General features: G+C 42.9%; 1 protein-coding gene and 1 long non-coding RNA gene across 3 annotated transcripts in view; both read right to left on the bottom strand.

The window, feature by feature from the left end:
• The window catches only part of TBC1D12 (TBC1 domain family member 12), an 81,963-nt gene extending 63,590 nt beyond the window's left edge, over positions 1–18,373 (bottom strand). The window contains exons 1-2 of one of the 2 annotated variants that reach the window (XM_050959403.1): positions 17,238–18,373; positions 3,809–3,932 (exon numbers count right to left, since the gene is read on the bottom strand). In XM_050959403.1, coding sequence (XP_050815360.1) covers positions 3,809–3,932; positions 17,238–18,043 — 930 coding nt within the window. In that variant the 5' untranslated portion in view covers positions 18,044–18,373. The remainder of the gene's footprint in view (positions 1–3,808; positions 3,933–17,237) is intronic. The other variant, XM_050959404.1, reaches the window with a different exon arrangement.
• On the bottom strand, positions 12,346–16,514 carry LOC127054109 (uncharacterized). The gene is made up of 2 exons (XR_007775186.1): positions 16,427–16,514; positions 12,346–15,744 (listed from the first exon to the last, which is right to left on the bottom strand). It is a non-coding gene; the product is annotated as an uncharacterized LOC127054109 (long non-coding RNA).
• Positions 18,374–20,056: the final 1,683 nt, after the last annotated feature.

The raw sequence follows: 20,056 nt of genomic DNA, 5'->3' as shown, positions 1-20,056 counted from the left end.
ACTACTGATTATTCACTTTAATAAAGCAGTGGCATTATTATGCAATAGCAGAGGAATAGCACACTAAAAACATACAGGGATGAAGATAAGACAATAAGGCGTTATAATTGATAGAAGCAGCACGATCGATCACCTTTGAATGAATTTTTTGGCCATCTCTCCCTAGAGCCCAAATGCCTTCAGAAAACACAAGCTTCTGGACTTAGACCAAAAAGAGATATAGGAATAGATTTTATTTCTACCAAGATATTCACTGAGGAGGTCAAACTAAAAGTCTGCCTGTAGGAAAGCCACAAGATTTCTTTTTAGAGACTCTTACAATTTTTGATGAATGACTGAATCTGTAGTTGCCTTTTTTTAATATGGAAGTCTTGTACAGAAAGAAAAAATTATCCTGCATAATCCCGGAGTTGAATAAAACTGTTTTTATTCAATTAACTGGAGCATCAAAGAATCAAAAACGTTTAATAACAATCTCATTAACTCTCCACCCAGTCTCAAGTAAGAATTCCAGGGAATATATAGAAGTTCTAATGTGATTATTCATCCATGTAAAACACAGGGCATAGTTTAACTGAAGGCAGTGTCTGTTTGCTAACTACACTTTTTCAAGGAGACTAAAATGAAGTTATATTCAGGACTAGCAGGGAAAATGCAAACAAAAAATATTTTATGATCACAGTGTATGGCTGGGTCACCAAAAAACAGCAACTAAAATCACAAATTTGGCAGGCAGAGGTGTGGCTATGACAAAGGAAAAAAAAATGTTAAAAAAAAGTTTTGTCCCATCCTTCTTTGAAAAAAAAAAAATTATTTCTGGTTTTACTACAAAAAACTACCTTTACATGTATAAAGCTAGGATATCAGTCATTTATAATTAAAACAAACAGATTCCACATTTCCATGCATTTATTCTATGCAGAACTGTCTATTTTATAAACTGTTCCTGAGTGAGTTATACCCCTTTATAAAAGGTAATAGGCAGGGGCCTACTTCAGAAAAATTAAAGGTGGGGCAGGTAAAGCTGTGCTGGCATATAAAACATCATACACCTCTACCCCGATATAACGCGGCCCTCCGGAGACAAAAAAAATCTCACCGCGTTATAGGTGAGACAGCGTTATATCAAACTTGCTTTCCCTCCCCGCCCCATTCCTTGTTCCCTGACCGCTCCCTCTAGAGACCCCTATCCCTAATTGCCCCCAGGATCCCACCCCCTACCCAACCCCCGTCTCCTGACTGCTCCAACCCCTATCCACCCCTCCCCGCCTCCTGACAGGCACTCATCGGCAGCGGAGGGAAGCGGAGCAGCCCGGCCCCAGTCCGTTCCACCCTGCCAGCTCCCAGCCATTGCGCTCCGCTTCCCGCCGGCGGTGAGTGCAGAGAGGTTGGGGAAAGGATGCCCCCTCACACTCATCTGCAGCGGGAAATGGAGTGACGCAGCCCCAGCCTGCTCCGCTTTCCTTGCCCCAGCCCCAGCCGTGTCGCTGGGGGGCAGCTGGGGAAAGGTCCTGCACTCACCTGCGGCAGGAAGCAGAGTGCCACGGCTGGGAGCTGGCTGGGGCTGGACTGCTCTGCTTCCCGCCGGTCGGTGAGTGCGGGGAGGTTGGGGAAAAAAGACGCCCTCCGCACTCACCAGTGGCGGGAAGCGGAGCAAGGCAGCCCCAGCCCGCTCTACTCTGCCACCTCCCAGCTGCGGCACTCTGCTTCCCGCTGCAGGTGAGTGCAGGGAGGTTGGAGAAAGGACGTTCCCTGTACTCACCTGCGGCGTGAAGTGGAGCGGCGCGGCTGGGAGCTGGCAGGGTGGACCGGGCTGGAGCCAGGCTGCTCCGCTTCCGCCGCTGCAGGTGAATGCGGGGGGGATCCCTTCCTCCAAGTCCCCTCCCCCAAGCAACATGGCAGGGGCTGAGGCTAGGAAACAGAGCAGGCTGCTTCTGGCTCCCCGCTAATGCCCCGGGCCATTTTGGGACTGCGGGGCCCCCAAAAGTGCCTTCCCACAGCTCCTGCCCCCCAGACCTGGGGAAGGGAGGCGGGGGGAAGAGCCCCTGACTGCCCACAAGACTCTCTGCCCCTTATCAAACCCCTCAGCCCCAGCCTGGCCCGACACCCTTAACACGCTGCTCAGAGCTTTACCATGTTGTATGCGAACCCGCGTTCTATCGGTTCGCGTTCTATCAAGGTAGAGGTGTATGTGATTTTGCGAGGGGCAAGAAGTGGAAAACATTACTGAGCACAGAGAGTTTAAGAAGTCTGGGAACTGGAAAATTCCCCTCCTCCCCTTGCTTGTTAGAAAGCTAGGCTCCTGGTAATAGGTATCAGTTCAAAAGAAATGGAGTGTGATATTGAACATCCTCTATTTACCATGGACCAAGAGATCATTTTCTAAACTTTATTTGCCTAAATGCTGAGAAATAATGAGAAAGTTGTCTTTACTGATACTGAAATCTAAGGAACTTGCAAGTACAGACTGGGAGTTTGGTGGGGGTGGGGTAAACTCATCACGCTAGAGGTGAGAGGGTAGAAGAGAAAGATACTGACAAAAGAAACACTCTTACAGAATGCTCTCTCAATATTCGATTCAGCCAAGAACATACAAATACATTGACTGGGAGATTAATTTTTTTGCCTTAATTTTTCTCAGCTTCATTCTTCCAAGCTGGTACACTAGCTGCCAACTGCACATCACAAGCTAACAGAATCCATGTCCCAGAGAGATATTTTTACCCCTCAAGGAGGACAATTTTCTCATAGCCTCCCTTAGTGGGATTTCCACTGAGGATCAGCAGCTTTAAAATCTCAATTGGGGGTTCAAAGAAACAGTGCATCACCTGACCAGCCTGGTCACACCCCTTCACACACACCCCAAAAAAGGTAACACTAGCGCTGTACTGGCTAGTTCTGCTTTGCCAGGGTCTCATCTCTTGCCACAGAAGTTCCAGATGCTTTGATCACTACAGACTCCTCTCTGGGCAGACTTTTCACATTGAGTACCCTGAGCCCCACGAGAAGCCAATTTAACCTAGGACTGAATCTAACTGATCTCTGCATTATCTGTAGACAATGACTGTGCATCCACACTAGGGGAAAAAACTAAAGTTTGTTTTTAATAATGTGTTCATTAACAGTTAAGATTCTAGTAACAAGGCAGTTTGTGGGTTCTCACAGGTGTTAACGGGTTGAGGTAAACCACTAGTTTATTTGTAAAACCACAAACGGTCTTTTTCACATCAGGATTTTACCATATATTAGCTAACATGATCAAATAAAACCCACACCTTTTCTCCTCATGAAGACCAGGCCTGAGTGGACATTTCTAACCTGATATGGAGTGGTATACCATTTTTTGTCTTAATATATCCAGTCACCAAGCTCTCTCCCACAATCTCATAATACAAATTAGTTTGCTTATAAGTCATTCAGAATGTGAGGAAAGTTTGTAAATACTGAAAGACCATTATTTTTAAATCAGAATATATTTTAGTACTGTTAAAACAACTGGATGCACATGAATTGTTTTCACACATTTTTTCTACTGCTCTCCGAAGTATGGAAGACAACTTTGTTTATTGAATTAAGTTCCACTGAGTGAGCTGAGGTATCCATTCTCTGCTTGGAAAGTTACTTGAGAAACAAGGAAAAATGTAACTATTTTTCTTTCAATAAAAGGCAACACTAAAAAAGGTTCTTCTGACTCTCAAGCTGGGTGCCATGACGGGGACATCAACTAAAAATCCAACTTATTCTTAGAAGAACCAAAGAAGAAATTACAGAAGTTTCATACCTAAAACTATGTGAGATGGTTACTCACCTGCTGAATTATTTTGGAATCTTTCTGAAAGTTTTCTCTGGGAGGGACTTTTCCAAATAACTTCCAGCCAGGAGCACTGTGGAGACCAGGTTTGAGTTCCTTTGTCCTTTTGGTGAAAAAGTTTCTGGGGAAAGGGGAAGAGTGGGAGGGAAAAAAAAGAAAAAAAAGAAAATACTTTTAAATTACAGGCATCTTACAATACTAAAGTTTGTCTCAATTTTAGATTCGTTGTAGCCCAGTACATGTTTGCAGAGACTTAATGTTCAGCAGAGCAAATATTTGTTTCTATACTACCTTTATTTTCTCTTGTTCTTTAAAAAAATGTGAATAATGTATAAAATAAGAATTGTCACGTGCTATTGAAATAAATGTCCAATTGTTTTCAATAATTACTTGAGATGATACACCGCTGGATAGTTTTCTTTTTAATGTTTAGTGTTTTACAGTTGTAAAAAAAACAGGAATAAATGGCTATAGCATTACATTTCAGAGCATCTGCAGGATATTGGAGGACTCACCTATTTTTTTAGGAGTTCAGAATATTGTGCATCTAGCTTATGACTTTGTGGTGATAGTATATTTAAAAAAATTATATTTAATCATTGAGCCAAGGATGGTGAATTTAAGTCTTTGTGATATAAAAATGAGCTGGAAAGTGATTTAAAAAAAAGTTTTCCTAGTCCAAAATACTAGAGACATTGGTACTATAATATACATCATTCCACTGATTAACAATAAACCCAGGACAACATTTCTAAAAAAAGTATGTTGTGATATAGAACACCACATACCAAAAAGTTTTAATTTCAGAGTATTTGTGGTGGAGCTTGTCTCCAAGTATTAGGGCAGGGGTCAGCAACCTTTCAGAAGTGGTGTGCCGAGTCTTCATTTATTCACTCTGATGTAAGGTTTCATGTGCCACTAATACATTTTAACATTTTTAGAAGGTCTCTTTCTCTAAGTCTATAATATATAACTAAACTATTGTTGTATGTAAAGTAACTAAGGTTTTTTAAAAGTTTAAGAAGCTTCATTTAAAATTAAATTAAAATGCAGAACCCTCAGACCAGTGGCCAGGACCCAGGCAGTGTGAGCGTCCCTGAAAATCAGCTTGCGTGCCGCCTTCGGCACCCGTGCCATAGGTTGCCTACCCCTGTATTAGAGTGACCAGATGTCCCAATTTTATAGGGTCTGTCCTAATTTTGGGGGCTCTCTCTTATATAGGCACCTCTTACCCCCCACCCCATATCCCGATTTTTCACACTTGCTATCTGGTCACCCTACCACATATTAAATTTCAGCCTGTAACAACTCAGCGCTCTCATGTACGGGGGAATATAGCTTGTCCAGGAAGGGCAGGCACAGTAAAAAGGGAGGAGGTCCTGCATTATACATTAAGAACATACACTTGTTCTGAGGTCCACAAGGAGGTGATTGGCAGACCAGCTGAAAATCTATGGGTAAAGATAAAGAGTCGGAGGGTGCGGGGGGGGAGGGGATAGGAGTGATGTCATGGTAAGGTCTTCTATACTCCACCATATCAAGAAGAGGTGGATTAGGCATTTCTAGAACAAATAAAAGATACATCCAAAACACCAGACCTAGTGGTAGTAGTAATGTGGGACTAACCACTCAGACATCTGTTGGAAAACCACAAAATTTCTAATACTTTTTTGGAATGTATAAGGGACAACTTTCTATTTCAGAAAGTGGAGACAGTCATTTTCAACTAGTTTCTACCTAAGAGGGAGAAATTGATAAGGAAACTGAAGGCAACCTGCGTGATCATAAAATGGAAGGAGTGTAAGCAACAGAATAAAAACAATGGATTTCAAAAAAAGCAGACAAACTCAGAACTGATAGGAATGAGGTCTCATGGAAGGGCAATCTAAGGGAAAAAGGAGTTCAGGAGACCTGGCAGTTTCTTAAGGAGGCAATACTTAAGACACAACAATTGCGGGCAATCCCAATGTGAAGGAAAGATCAGAAGAATAGTAAGAGCCCAACTATGGCTCCATCAGGAGCTCTTTAATGACCTGAATATCAAAAAGGAAGCCTACAAGAAAGTGGAAACAGACAAATTGCTAAGGAGGAGTACAAAAGACAAAAATAAAAAAAGTAGCCTCATATTACTAAATAAGATATAAAATATAGATGTGCAGTGATAGCCAATATAATTAATGTTACAAAGCAGTTCCGATTTCAGCACCCATTTTCACATTCCGATTTTCTGAAACATACACAATTGTTAAGCTAAGAATGTGAATCTGTCCATAGATAAATTTCTTTTGGAAAAAATTTCTGCAATTAGAGTATATGTGCTATGGGGAAACTTGTACATTATTCTCCCATTGCAATTTATTCCAACTTCTCTCTATCAATCAATCATCCATAAATAAATGAATAAAATAAATCAGGGCTACAAACAGCTCAGATTGGGAAATTAAAAAAAAGCTGTGACTGGAAAAAACCTCACTCACTTAGCATACGCCCAATGAACACGTCCTAGGTACTACTGTAATACAAATGAATAAATGTTTAAAGTTTCTCAGCAGAGCACAGTGAAACCAATTCACTGATGTCTCCACACCAGTGTTTCCCAAAACTTGGGATGCTGCTTGTTTAGGGAAAGCCCCTGGCGGGCTGGGCCAGTTTGTTTACCTGCCGCGTCCACAGGTCCAGCCAATCGTGGCTCCCACTGGCCGTGGTTCGCTGCTCCAGGCCAATGGAGGCTGCTGGAAGCGGCGGCCAGTATGTCCGTCGGCTCCCATTGGCCTGAAGAAGCGAACCGTGGCCAGTGGGAGCCGCGATCAGCCAGACCTGTGGACGTGGCAAGTAAACAAACAGGCCTGGCCCGCCAGGAGCTTTCCCTAAACAAGCGGCGTCCCAAGTTTGGGAAACACTGCTCTACACGCTTGTCTTACCTGATCAAGGGATTGTGAAGTGGCAAGCACTCCCACTAGAATTTGCACAAAACAGAAACGGTAGAGGTTTCATTGAAACATAGCAAATATTAAAACCACCAAAATCTGCACAGGCTTAGCATCAGGAACAGAAGAGAAATTCATCCTTAAAGGAATAGCCAAGCCAATCCTGTAATTTTAGAAGGTCTCCGTGTTTGTGACAGTCTTCATGAAGTTGTAAAAATTAGAAAAAAAAAAGTTTCCAGAACTTCCATTGTGAAGTTCATGCCAGCATAATGCAGATTGCCAAAAAATGTCTTTAAGCAAAAGTCTCATCAGCAATACTCCTTGCTTCACTCAAAGTTACCTCACTATGGTGTGAGCTGCCCAATGTAGTAGAGACTCACACATTTAACATAGTTTAAAAAGAAAAAAAAAGGCAATAAAACACAAAAATGAAACAACATTGTTAATGCAACACTAAGTCAGCACAGTAAATGTAGTTTAGGGCTTATCTACACCGCCCCACAGTTTAGAGTGCTGCAATTTTAAAATTTTACATCATGATTTAAATTAAGTCAGATTTACTTATTAGTTGTTTGCTTTCTTCCCATTTTACAATCTTAAATTGGAAAAGTGGACATTTTGTACTGGTTTCTTTAAATACTTTCCCAATAGGTAGAATTTCAAATTTTAGAGACTTTTCTAAGAGACTTCATACTTGAAATGCTCATCTGCTGAAACAGTTGTAAAGACCTTCATTAACATCATTTCTGTGGGAACACCACAAAATTCAAACATAAAACTAGTAAGTAAATAACCTAAACTATATTTGCAACCAACACCAATTTCCAGTATGCTGAACTTCAATTCTGTTTTTGTGACTTGTGGCTTTGATTGAGCTATATTCCATTAGGATCCATAATGATACCTGTATTCCTAACACACTTGGAAGCAAAATAGTCAATGAAGAAATTCACAACAACTTTTAGCGTATTTAAAAAGTCTAAAAACTTTGCTATTAACAATGAAGCAATTTTTAACAAAAAAATTTGTGTCATAAAAAGAAAAGTTTGGCTAAAATTGTATTTTTATTATTTATGCTTCTAATACTTTGTGCATGCGTAACTTTACTCAGATGAATGGTCCTATTTACTCTCATTCATAATTACGTACCTGCATATGTGTATGAAGGAACAGGGCCTTAATTTTCACATATTCTGTTTTTGCTAATAGCAACTTTGTAAGTTCCAATAAGATATCCTACTAGTAGTAGCATTTTAAAAGGCAATTATAATTTAGTTCATTATATGTTTCAGTTAGGGCTGCCAAGAGATTAAAAAAATTAATCACGATTAATTGCACTGTTAAACAATACAATACCATTTAAGTATTTTTTGATATTTTCTACATTTTCAAATATATTGATTTAAATTACAATACAGAATACAAAGTGTACAATGCTCACTTTATATTTGTTTTTATTACAAATATTAGCACTATAAAAAACAAGAGAAATAGTATTTTGCAATTCACCTAATACAAGTACTGTAGTACAGTCTCTATCACGAAAGTTGAACTTACAAATGTAGAATTATGTATAAAAATAATTGCATTCAAAAATAAAACAAATGTAAAACTTTAGAGCCTACAAATTCACTTTGTCCTATTTCTTGTTCAGCCAATCGCTAAGACGAACAGGTTTGTTTACATTTATGGGAGATAATGCTGCCCACTTATTTACAATGTCACCAGAAAGTGAGAATAGGCATTCACTTAGGACTTTTGTAGCCAGCATTGCAAGGTATTTATGTTCAGTTATGCTAAACTGTTTTGGTTTTGAGTTCAGTTGTTACATATAAATATAGTTTTTTTCTTCTAAATTTCACGATAAAGAGATTTCACTACAGTACTTGTATGAGGTGAATTGAAAAATACTATTTCTTTTATCATTTTTACAGTGCAAATATTTATAATCAAAAATATAAAGTAAGCACTGTACACTTTGTATTCTGCACTGTAATTCAAATCAATATAGTAGAAAATGTAGAAAACCATCCATAAATATTTAATAAATTTCAGCTGGCTATTCTATTGTTTAACAGTGCGATAAAAAATAATTGTGATTAAAAAAATTAATCACGATTAATTGTAGTTTTAGAGTTAATTGTGAGTTAACTGTGATCAATCAACAGCCCTAATTTTAATCTAAAGCATCAAATTTTGAAACAAGTTTTAGAAAGCTTCAACTTGGTTTACATCAATGATTTAAGGAAAATTATTTGAATCATGATAATTTATGTTGCTCCACTTCTAAAGTGTATACCTTGGATCTTAAGTGAGGAAGTTCTCATGGTTGATTTTAAAAATAAGCTTCCTAACTGACTGAGCCATGTTCAGAGGCATTTTAAAATTAAAATAAAACTTTGAAATGGATCACTGCTTTGCAGTGCTGGTCTAGATGCATTTAAAAATAAGAGTAGCTATGTGTTGAACACAAACAAGAATCACTACAAGATCAGTCAATTTTCTTTATCTGAACAACTATGGACCACCAATTTTTCCATGCTTACACACAAAAAGTTAATACATTATATGGGAAGGAGAGGGGAGGCTGAGTGTCTCAGATTTTTATTATGAATCCACACCTTAATTAACAGATGATGAGTTGAAGATTCATCACCCAAGTCCTCCTCTTTGGAAAATTCTCATTGAACATCAGCATTAGAAACAGATGTTAATATATACCAAAACCTAAAATTTATTTTCCCTTCCAACTGGTCAGCTCTCATTTCTTGAAACATCAGTTTCACTTGTTCTCATGCTTATCCGCAGTCTTTTAGGATGTACAAGACCTGTATTTCTAATGTTAAACAGAAATTGCAAAATTCTTAAATACTGAAGTCTTCTTTATACATCACAAAACAACTACCCGAACAATTTTTCCCCTCCCTTTACAGGTCAAGTTTAAGTTACAGAAGATTTTGTACAGAATTCCTTAAATTGGTTGGCGTTTTTTGTTGCTCCTCTCGCCTCCCTTCCCCAGGAAATCAATAAAACAAAAATGCCATCAACAGAACAGCATGTCTTGCATATGATGTGCACTTAATGCTTGGACCTTACTGAATGAAGCAATTTTTAGTAAGACAACCAACCAGTTAAGCAAAGCCTCAGCTGCTGTCAGACTTGCCTGGAACCTAGATGAACTGGTAGGGGAAGAGTTGACTTGTGGTAGAATGAGTCTCAGATGTCACTGAAGGATGCACAGTGTCAGACCCTGCCTCCTGATAGTCAGGCCTACTAGTCGGAGTAGAGGGCAAAGCCTGAGATAGGGTCGGACTGAGCAGAAGATAGCACTGGAACCTACTGAGAATCAGAACCAAAATCAGAGTCTATAGACAAGCCAAAACAGTACTGTACCTGGAGGTGCAGGCCAGAGGTCAAAGCCAGGTGGTTAGAGTCCAAGGGGGTCAGGAAGTGGAGGCAAGCTGGAGCAAGGTCAGAGTAAGGCAAGGACAAGACTAGAACAAGGCTCAGGCAAGGCTGGGGCAGAAACAAGATCAGAAACAGGCTGGGAGTTTAGAGTCTGATCTGCTGCATTGCAGTGTGAGGGTTCCTGGCCAACAGTGCTGTTGTATTGGGGAAATACCTGAGCCTGGGGGTCATCTGACCCAGGCTCCACTGAGAGTTAAGCTGCTGTCACATGCCTGAAGACTGATACCATTCACAAAGAGCCCGCACTGTAAGTTAGTGCAGCTGGATTGTTGCAGAATGCCTGAGTGGCAACTCACAACAGGTCTGTTGCAGAAGCACCTCTTGAGTTTTGGCACCTAACAGCCCCTGTTGGCAGGGCAGCTGAGCTAGCAGCCCTGGTTTGGCTGCAAGTTTGTCTCACAGACAGAAGCATTGTTATATTGCACTTGGATGACTAATTGAACCAAAATGGCTGTAGCACTCAAGTTGCTAGTCTACATCAGACTGAAGTCATGAAAACTGAAGCAGTTATGACCTGCTCAGGGCTTGTCAACACACTGCATTAGTGTACACCAGCTGGGGTGTAATTTCTAGTGCATACCAGCATGTTGCACTTCAACTGCCCATATGGGCTCTGCTGGCATGCACTAATTTCCTTTCTGTGCTGTTATGGAATTTTTAGTGAATGCTAGCAGGGTCCACATGGGCAGTGAGCAACACATGTACAGCACACTGGAATTTATACCACAGCTAATGTACACTAACACTGTATAGATAAGCCCTCAAGGTTACTACAGCTGTAACACTTAGAACTAATAAAAGTATTACAAGCACCTATGGGTAGATTGTGTTTTATCAGTTTGAACAAAGCTCTTAGTGACAAGTATGCCTAGTACAGACCAGCCTTACAAGTACAACAGATTCCAATACTCTTATCAACAAACTGGTAACCTTAAACTCAACCATGCATACCAAGGAACATTAGGGTTAAAAACACTAATTTTAATAAATACAGGAAAGAAAAATAAAGGGAAGGACAATAAATCAACTATCCTCATCATTCACACATGTACAACAGAGTTCTGGCTATAGACAAACATGGAGATACTATACAGCAACTGCATAACTATGTTAATGTTTAATGATTTGACAGAAATACTTGGTGATCAGATGGGAAGAAAACATACTTGAAATGGGCACTATTAAATTAAAAATACTAACAGAGCACATCACCAAAAGCAAAGGCAAAAAAAGCCTAAAAAATAAAGAAACCTAGATTTTTAGAAGTAGTTTCTCAATTTATTACAGGTTGGTTTTTCTTCTTTGAGCTACAAAGTGGCTGCACTAAATGTATTCATGCAATTCTAGTAACTTGTTCACATAAATCTGGTAGAACTAGATAGAAGGTCTCAGAAGGGCCAAGAAATAATGGCAGAATAAGTTGTTGTTCTGCATTTACTGTACATTACATGTGCCAAAAAAGCCTTCAAATTATTTTTGATTGCAACTTTAAAATATGCACGCTTTTTTGTCTTGTTTGCACAATTTTAGCCAAGCTACACTGTAGGTGGGAAAACGTTATTTGAAGTTAACTATAATGATCACTGCAACAAAATTTGAGTCCAGCAGCTTTTTACCAAAACAGACAGCTGAAGCTGCAAAGGAACTAGAATGAGCAGAAACCAAAAAATAAGCATAATCAATAAACTAGCAGCAGTGTTTAGATCAGCTACGTATAGAAGATAATTTTTCTGATAACTGACCTCTTTTCAGTTCCCCATCTGCTTATTAAGATCAACAGTAGGAGCAAGATGTGATGATAATCAGCTTTTGAGGTACAGCCAGAGGAACATGTTTACAATAGAGTAAAGGAAACGTGGGCTTAGGTGACTTTTCCACTAGTGATCCCCTTCTCTGCCCTGTGTCCCTATCCAAACTAACCTGGCACTATCTGCTACCCCACTCTAGGAAATACTACTTTAAAAGTTTTCTCTTTGAAAGTACAACAATGATTCCCCTGGACTGTTTTATTCCATCAATAATATACTTACAATGTGTCTTGTTCTTTTTTTATGTAACTGCCATAGTAACTAACTGTTCAGATTACACTAGCAAGGACAACTCTTCATTAAGGTGAATTTGGGAAACAAGAAACTGAACCATGTTCCATTAGATTTTATTTCTGCAAAATTAACATTAAACATGCTATTCAAAATAGCAACAATGTAAACATTGAGGGGGGAAAATGAAAAGATGCAGGACAAAAAACAGTTCACAGTTCTTAAGCTGTAAACTTGAGAATAAAATGGTAATCAAGTATCTTACCAACAACTGTCAGGTGACTATAAAGTGAGATAGTAAAAATGTTCTTGGGAAAGGAATAATAGCTATGTGCATAACAAATACATGTTCTTGCATATATATTACATAACTGTAAAACTTTTTAAAACTTTTATACCCTAGAAAAGCCATCACAAAAACAATGGTTCCCAACCTTCTTGCAGGAGCCCTGGTACAGTTACTGCTGTCTGATCTCCATCTGTTTCCTTCTCTTGCCCTTTTACAGTTCATTCTTTGACTTTTTTTTTGGAGGGGGGGGGAGACTGAGAAAAGGGGGGGAAGCAGAAGCATTATTTGTTTTCATTCCCCTTCAGTTTTCCATACTCACTGGGAGGCTTCATGCAGCTAGAGCAGGGGGTTCCACTAGCATTGCTCAAAAATGATCTGAACAATGAGACAAGAGACACACTTGGGCTAGTAGGCTGCTGTCTCAGGCCACATCTACAGTATGGGAATTCTACCAGCATACCTACAGTGCCATAGCTATGCCGCCATAACCTAACAGCATAGACACAGCCTATGCTAACGGAAGGGGGTTTTCTATTGCTGTAGGAACACCATTTCCCAAAGCGACGGTAGCTAAGTTGACAGAAACATTCTTCTATCAACCTAGCTACAACTTGAGGGTCAGAAAACTATAGTCTCATGGTGCAGATTCTTCAGCTTCAGGTTCACTATGTCAACCTAAATGTAAAGCATACATCAGGACTCAGACTATAATTATGTACCACAAGAGCTACTGCCAGATTTATGTACATTAAGGCTCAGTCTACACTTAAATTTAAAATAGACATAACTGTGTCACCAAGGGGTAGGAAAAATCCACACCAAGCACTGCAGTTATGCCAACTCAACTCGCAGTGCAGATGCAACTAGGTCAACATAAGAGTGTTTCCATTGACCTAACTACCATTGGTTGGGGAGGTGGTGTTCCTACAGCAGTGGAAACACTCCTTCTGTCACTGTATGCTGCATCTACACTACAAGATTATACAGATGTAACTATATAGCAGTACAGTGCCTGTTAAGTAGACAAGGTCTAAGAGAAGGTAGGTAGCTTTCAAGAAACTTTGGCCATAGCATCAGACACACACATTTAAGGTGGAGGCAGATGGATCTGGGGACATGCAGTTTTCCCTGCCTCACTGATCATCAGCCCTAACAAACCCCTCAATTACTATGGCTGTCTTACAGGAGGCCCACACCGCATGCTGGGGGAAAAATGAAAAGAAAGATAGAACAAGAAAGATGGTGAAAACTTATTTCCAAGAAAAAAAATTAGCACTATATCAAATAGATTTGACAGTACTTGGCAGAGATTGGGACTTTGGTTTCAAGACTAACAATGATCACATCAAATTTCTCCCACATATGGGCATTAGGTTTGATATTTAAGGTTTCAGTTTACGTTAATATTGTGACAGTCTAGGTTCTGACTATTGAAAGAAGGAAGTGATTCTGTGATTAAGCACAAAGTTGTGTTCAGCTGTAACTTACAAACAGCAAGTAGTCACACTTACAAGGCAGTTTGAGTTCTAGCATGCCTTCCTTAATGAATGTTTACCAAAAAGCCTGAAGGAAACACTTATTTCTGGTCTATTAGTCTAGTCAGCTGCCTCTTTCGCATTTAAATGTCTTCTACCAAAAACAAAACAGAAAACAAAAGGCAGCTACGTTTTAGACTCATTTTAAATAAAACAGAGGACAGAATAAAGTAAGAAAATGAAAAAGTCAGAGTTTTAACACAAAACTACAGGGGAAGAACAGAGAAGTGGTTCTCCCTTCTATAAAAAGCACCTTCAGTGGAAATCAAGGCATGCATAACTGGGATTGTTGGCAAGTATTGCAACGTAAAGGTTTGGTACCAGCGTCATTTATGACTTTGTGCTCATTGTAATACAATGATCTATTCAGAAGATTCACAAGAGATCCCATTGTCACTACTGAGGATTCACTCATAGGGCAACTTTAACAGTCTCAGACCTGTTCCTCTTCAAACAAAAACTATCAAATTCCACGATATTTAAACACTTTAAAAAAAGGGAGGTGAGGTGGCAGGGAAGGGTTTCTAGCCCTTAAAGCTGCAAAGATAACCTACAACACCTGCAGGAGACCCACACGGATCCGGCCGCAGAAGCCAGCTGGCGGCTGGAGTGGGGGGACGGGGTCTACTTCAGCCATCTCATAAAAGGAGCATATGGGCTTGTCTTACACAGAGCAGCAAGGGGTCTGATTTCTAAAAACACATTAACTGGTCTAGGCAGACCCTGCTGGTGCAAGCTAAAAGTTCCCTAATGTGCTTTAACATAGTGGTGTTTGAGCACTAAGTTAAAGCACACTAGGAAACCTGATGCTGTGTGGTAAGGTCTACCCAAACCAGTTAGTACACTTTAGAAATCACTCCAATGCTTTAGCAGGGTTTCTCCAAACTGCAGCAAAATGGAAACGTAGGTCTATACTAGAAAAGGTTTGCCAGTAAAGCTGTACCAGCAAACTCTCCTAGAGTAGATGCAGCTTGTATCAGGAAAAGAATGTTTTTGCCAGTATAGTACACAGATTCCCCACGTAAAATAAGTTGTAATGGCAAAAACACTTAAGCCAGTATATAACTGCATCTACATCAGGATGGTTTGTCAGAAAAGAAGTATTGGGAGGAATAAAAGTCATCTTCTCCACACCAAACATTAGTATACTGGTGGAAGTTTGTAGTACAGACCTGGATTTAGCCTTGTCAGTCTTCACTGATTCCCAGAAGACTACTCAGTGTTACTTGGCTACTACTTTGGAAATCAATAAACAACAAGAACTGGAGTTATTAATTTGGAATACTCAAAAAATGAGGCAGGGGAGCATAGAGTACTGGAAACAAAAAAATGACACAAAAGCAAAGGAGAGAGCGAGCAGATGCCCCACGCACTCCCATTGCATTACACAGGAAACTGGTAGACACCTCCCTCAATCTATCCTTGAAGCAGTCAGGAGGCTCTTCAGAAATGAAGACAAATTTATCAGGCAGTTACTAGCTTGAGGATAACTCCAAAGCAGAATCCAGGGATAGCATCCAGTAGGAATCCAAGCACCTTCCCCTTCCCCAGCAGCTGCAGCAAGGGAAAGTCTGCTTCTCACTTGGGCATTGTCTCTGCAGACTGAAACTCATCTTTCATATCAATCTTCGGCTAGTAGGTTTACTCTATCTGATTTCTTGTAAGATTTCCAAACCTTGTGCGTGAGAAGATTGTATTAGTTAACTGGATGTGAGAGATTGCATACTTATACCTGAGACTGATTTTGGAGGAAAAAAAGATAAAGGGGGAGGGGAGAGGGAGGAAGAGAATTAAGACAATGCAGGGAAAGAGAACAACATAGAGAAGAGTGAGAGTGTAGGTAAATACCCATGATCTATCACAGGATAGGCTGTGTCCATTGGGGCACATTAACCCTGTATTATACAGGAGAGATCCCAGAATTAAACAGCTCTGCCTTTCAAAGGTCTTTCCTTCAAATTTACTCCAAACAGGCTTAGCACTGAAGCCAGTTGGTGGCTTGTACAATTTTCCACGCTCTGCTTATGAATGAAAAGCTGCTGTTTCTTTATCATGTTTTCAATTAAGTTCCATAGCTTTCTGATTGAAAGTTACTGAGGAGCAGAAAACTACGATAACAGTCATAGTATTTTGACAGCAATTCTCAAACCCAGAAGAGTTTATTTTATTCCAAAATATTCTCCAGAGACCTGTGGCTATTAAGTTAACATGGATCATGCTACTGCTGTAACTACTTTGACATGTGATGCAGTCTTCAGTTTTGAAATCAACAAACTCAGGGTCTGGAGTTCCAAAACTGTCTTAAAGGGCACAGCTATACTTACAGCATTGCATCGACTGCTGAAGACACTACCTACTTTAAAGAGAGGGCTTCTCCAGTCCATGTAGGTACTCCACCTCTCCCAAAGGTGGTAGCTATGTCCACCAGGTCAGTGTAACTATGTTGCCAGGGGTTTGGATTTTCCACATCCCACAGCAAGGTACTTTTAACTGACATATGTTTGTAGCGTACAGGAGGAATCAGTGTTCTTAGATTCCCTCCCAAGTGCACAGTCGGCCTCTCTCTGGCTGGCAGGACTAGCAGATACTCAAGTATTGCACACGATTCTACCATTGCTGGAAGTTAGTGCTAAGGTTATCAGTATCAGAGGAGTAGCCGTGTTAGTCCGGATCTGTAAAAAGCAACAAAGGGTCCTGTGGCACCTTACAGACTAACAGAAGTATTGGAGCATAAGCTTTCATGGGTGAATGTGTTTGATAAAGTGGGTATTCACCATGAAAGCTTATGCTCCAATACCTCCCTTACTTTATAAGGTGACACAGGTCTCTTGGTAACATTACCAGTGTTACTGAAAATGACTCTTTGACATTTAAATAGTTTTTATGCTTAAAAGCTGAGTGAGTGGGTAGGTGGGGGTCAGGTCACAGTTCCCAGTGCTAGTTTCAGGAGACCTTAGTGAAATAGGACAGCACAGCATCAGGTCACCTTGGGAGGATCTCTGCACGGACTAACGATATTTTTACAGTTTATTCCACCCATCAGCTCACTGCTGTCCCTTGTCTCCCATGCACCGGGGTAGTGTCCTTTCCTTCCCCCTCCCCAGCTAGGAAGGTCAGTATCGCTCCCGGCCCGGTAACACGGGCTCCGGGAGAGGGGGGAAATCTCACCTTGCAATGAAGTCGGCGATGCCGCTGCTGCTGCCAGGGATAGAAATTCTCTTGGTTTTGTCCGTCGGCTCCTGGGAAGGGGCCGGGGCTGTGGCCGGTGTCCCCCCATGGGGCAGGTGCTCCGGGGCGCTTCGCCGCCGGCTCACTTCGTAGGTGTTGCGGGAATTCAGGTTAATGTCTGTGAAGCCCAGAGGCGCCGGGCAAAGGGCTCCTGCCGCAGCAGCCCCATAGCTGCAGTCCCGGGGAGTCCGGACGCCGGCTGCGGCTTCTGACGGGCTTTCAGTCCCAGCTCCGCTACCAACCGCTGCGCCCCGCTCCGGATCGGGCCCCAAGTAACAACTTCTCAGCGGCTCTTCCAGGGCGGCCCCCGCCGGCGGGCTCGCCCGGCTCGCGCCGCCCCCCGGCTCCGGCTGGGGATCGGGGAGGAAATGAGGGACGCCCCCATTGGGCAGTCTCGCTTCCTCCTGCTCAGGCCCCGGCTCGGTCCGCACGGCCCAAGCAGGCGGCTCCTCCGGCGGCAGCAGGAAGCCGGCGTCCCCGTTGGTCATTCTCCCGTGGGGGCCCAGGACACAGGCGGCCCCGTTGGGGGGTCTCTCCGGGCAGCACTTGCAGCCCAGCCCCGCAGGCGCCGTGGGGCCGACCTTCCCGGCCAGGTACCGCTGCAGCAGCAGCTCTTCCTGCCCCGAGCCGCCGCTCAGGCTCCGGCTCCCATCCCGCTCCCCGTCCTCCTCCGCCTCCTCCTCCTCCCGGCCCGCGGGAAACAAGGCTGCGCCGCCCTGAGCTCCGGCATCGTCCGGCCCAACCATTTGCCGCCCCGCAGCCCCCGGGATGCCAGTGGCGCAGCTGGGGGCGGAGGAGGCGCACGAGCCCCCCCGGCGCAGCAGACCGAGGGGGGCGGGCGCGCGCACTCTTCACACTGCGAGCCGCAGCTACCGCTAGCTCCGCTCACCGCATCAGACGGCGGCCTGGGGCAGCCCGGCTCACGCAGGCGCACAACAGCGGCAGCCCCCAGCCAAAGGCGGTTCCACTCTAGAGAAGCAGCCTAGACCTACCCCGTCAACCCTGGAATATCCGGTATCATAGAGATGCCACCTAGATAGGATCCTCCCCATAGGAGGGGAATCTCGGATTTCCTTTACCATACAAGACTTCCTTACGCTCAGTTCCCGTTACCGTATTCTACCTAACACTCCCTCATGAACATGAGAAAAGACTGTTTCCATGACGATATTCATCAAAACCCAGTCTCTCCCAGTTACCATAGTCCATCTAAAACCACCTCCTATAAAATCGGATCCCAGTAGCCACAGGTGTAATTACTAATGGGTAACAGCAGCATCAACCAAAGGCATGACCTAGACTACAGACTTCATTGGTGTCGGACTGAACCATTTAGTTCCAATATGCTGATGCCCCTTCATTTTATACTATACAAGTAGAAAGGTGGACAGGTAGAAGCTGGTGTGAAGGGGGTATGGTGTAGTTCAGTGGTCCCCAATGTGGGGCCGCGGGTGCCATAGCGCCTGCCGGGGCATTTATGTGCACCCACCTAGTGCCCAGCAGGGGAGAGAAGCCGCGGCCCGGCACCTAACGGGGACAGAGAACTCAGGCTGCGAGCTCGGTGTTCTCTGTGCCCAGCAGGTGCGGGGCCCAACTAATGCCCAGCAGGGGAGACAAGCTGCGGCCCTGTGCCTGCCGGGGACAGAGAACTCTGGGGCTGCAGGCTGTGGGCGCCAGTGTTCTCGGACCCTGGCAGGTGCGGGGCCTTGGCATAAGCCAGAGAGAAGCTGCAGCTCAATGCCTGCCGGGGACAGAGAACTCTAGGGGTGCAGGCCAGGCGCCAGTATTCTCTGTCCTCGCAGCTTCTCTCTGGATTCATATATTATGTTATATTAAATATGATGTTTTTCATATTATTTAATGTACAAATACAAAATAAGCCTTGAAAAATTGTTGGCGCCTGCCACACTCTTCTGAAAACATGAACATGCTACTGGCCACAAAGAGGTTGGGGACCACTGGGATAGTTAATATCTAGTGCAGCCTAGGACTCAGGCTTGCTCAGTTAAAGCTAATGATAACATTAACTCCTGCACAAGACAGGCCCTGGGGCAGCTTCATCAGGGCCACCCAGAGGATTCAGGGGGCCTGGGGTCTTCAGTGGCCAGGGGCCCCCGCCACCAAATTGCCGCCAAAGACCAGGAGCAGAAGAAGCTCTGGGGGCCTGGGCCCTGTGAGAGCTTTCAAGGGCCCCCGGAGCAAGTGAAGGACCCCACTCCAGGAGCCCCGAAAAATTCTTGTGGGGGCCTGGGGCAAATTGCCCCACTTGCCCTCCCCCTCTGGGCAGCCCAGAGCTTCATACTTGTGAAGTGGTGCAATAAACTCAGAAATTTCATCTAAACGCACACAGCTCAGGAGCCTAATCTTGGTTCCCAGGCAGCAACCACATTAGATGTGACCACCTCTTTTTGACTCCTTCTAAATCAATGGCATCCAACCTTTTCAGCCCCTTTATTGCAAAGAGGGAAAGAGATGACAATATTTAGGGGAAGGTTCTTCTCCCTTTGCACCACATGGATGGCACAGAGGAGCAGAAACCACAGTACATCCCATGCTGAGGATTTCCCTAATGTGGGGAGAGACATCAGTGGTCTTTAGTGTCAGCACAGCCAGCTCCCATGCCCCCTTTCTGAACAGTCACCACACAGTGCAGTGCTACTATTCCCCAGTGCTTTCTGGTCCCTTGTGGGATCACAGTCAATCACTGCAAGTTAGAGCAGCCCTCTGGTTGCCATATCCCACACTGGGGCCGAGAATTA

This window comes from Gopherus flavomarginatus, chromosome 6, assembly GCF_025201925.1.
Source record: "Gopherus flavomarginatus isolate rGopFla2 chromosome 6, rGopFla2.mat.asm, whole genome shotgun sequence".
Classification (NCBI taxonomy): Eukaryota; Metazoa; Chordata; order Testudines; family Testudinidae; genus Gopherus; species Gopherus flavomarginatus.
This window is presented reverse-complemented; position numbering and strand designations above follow the sequence as displayed.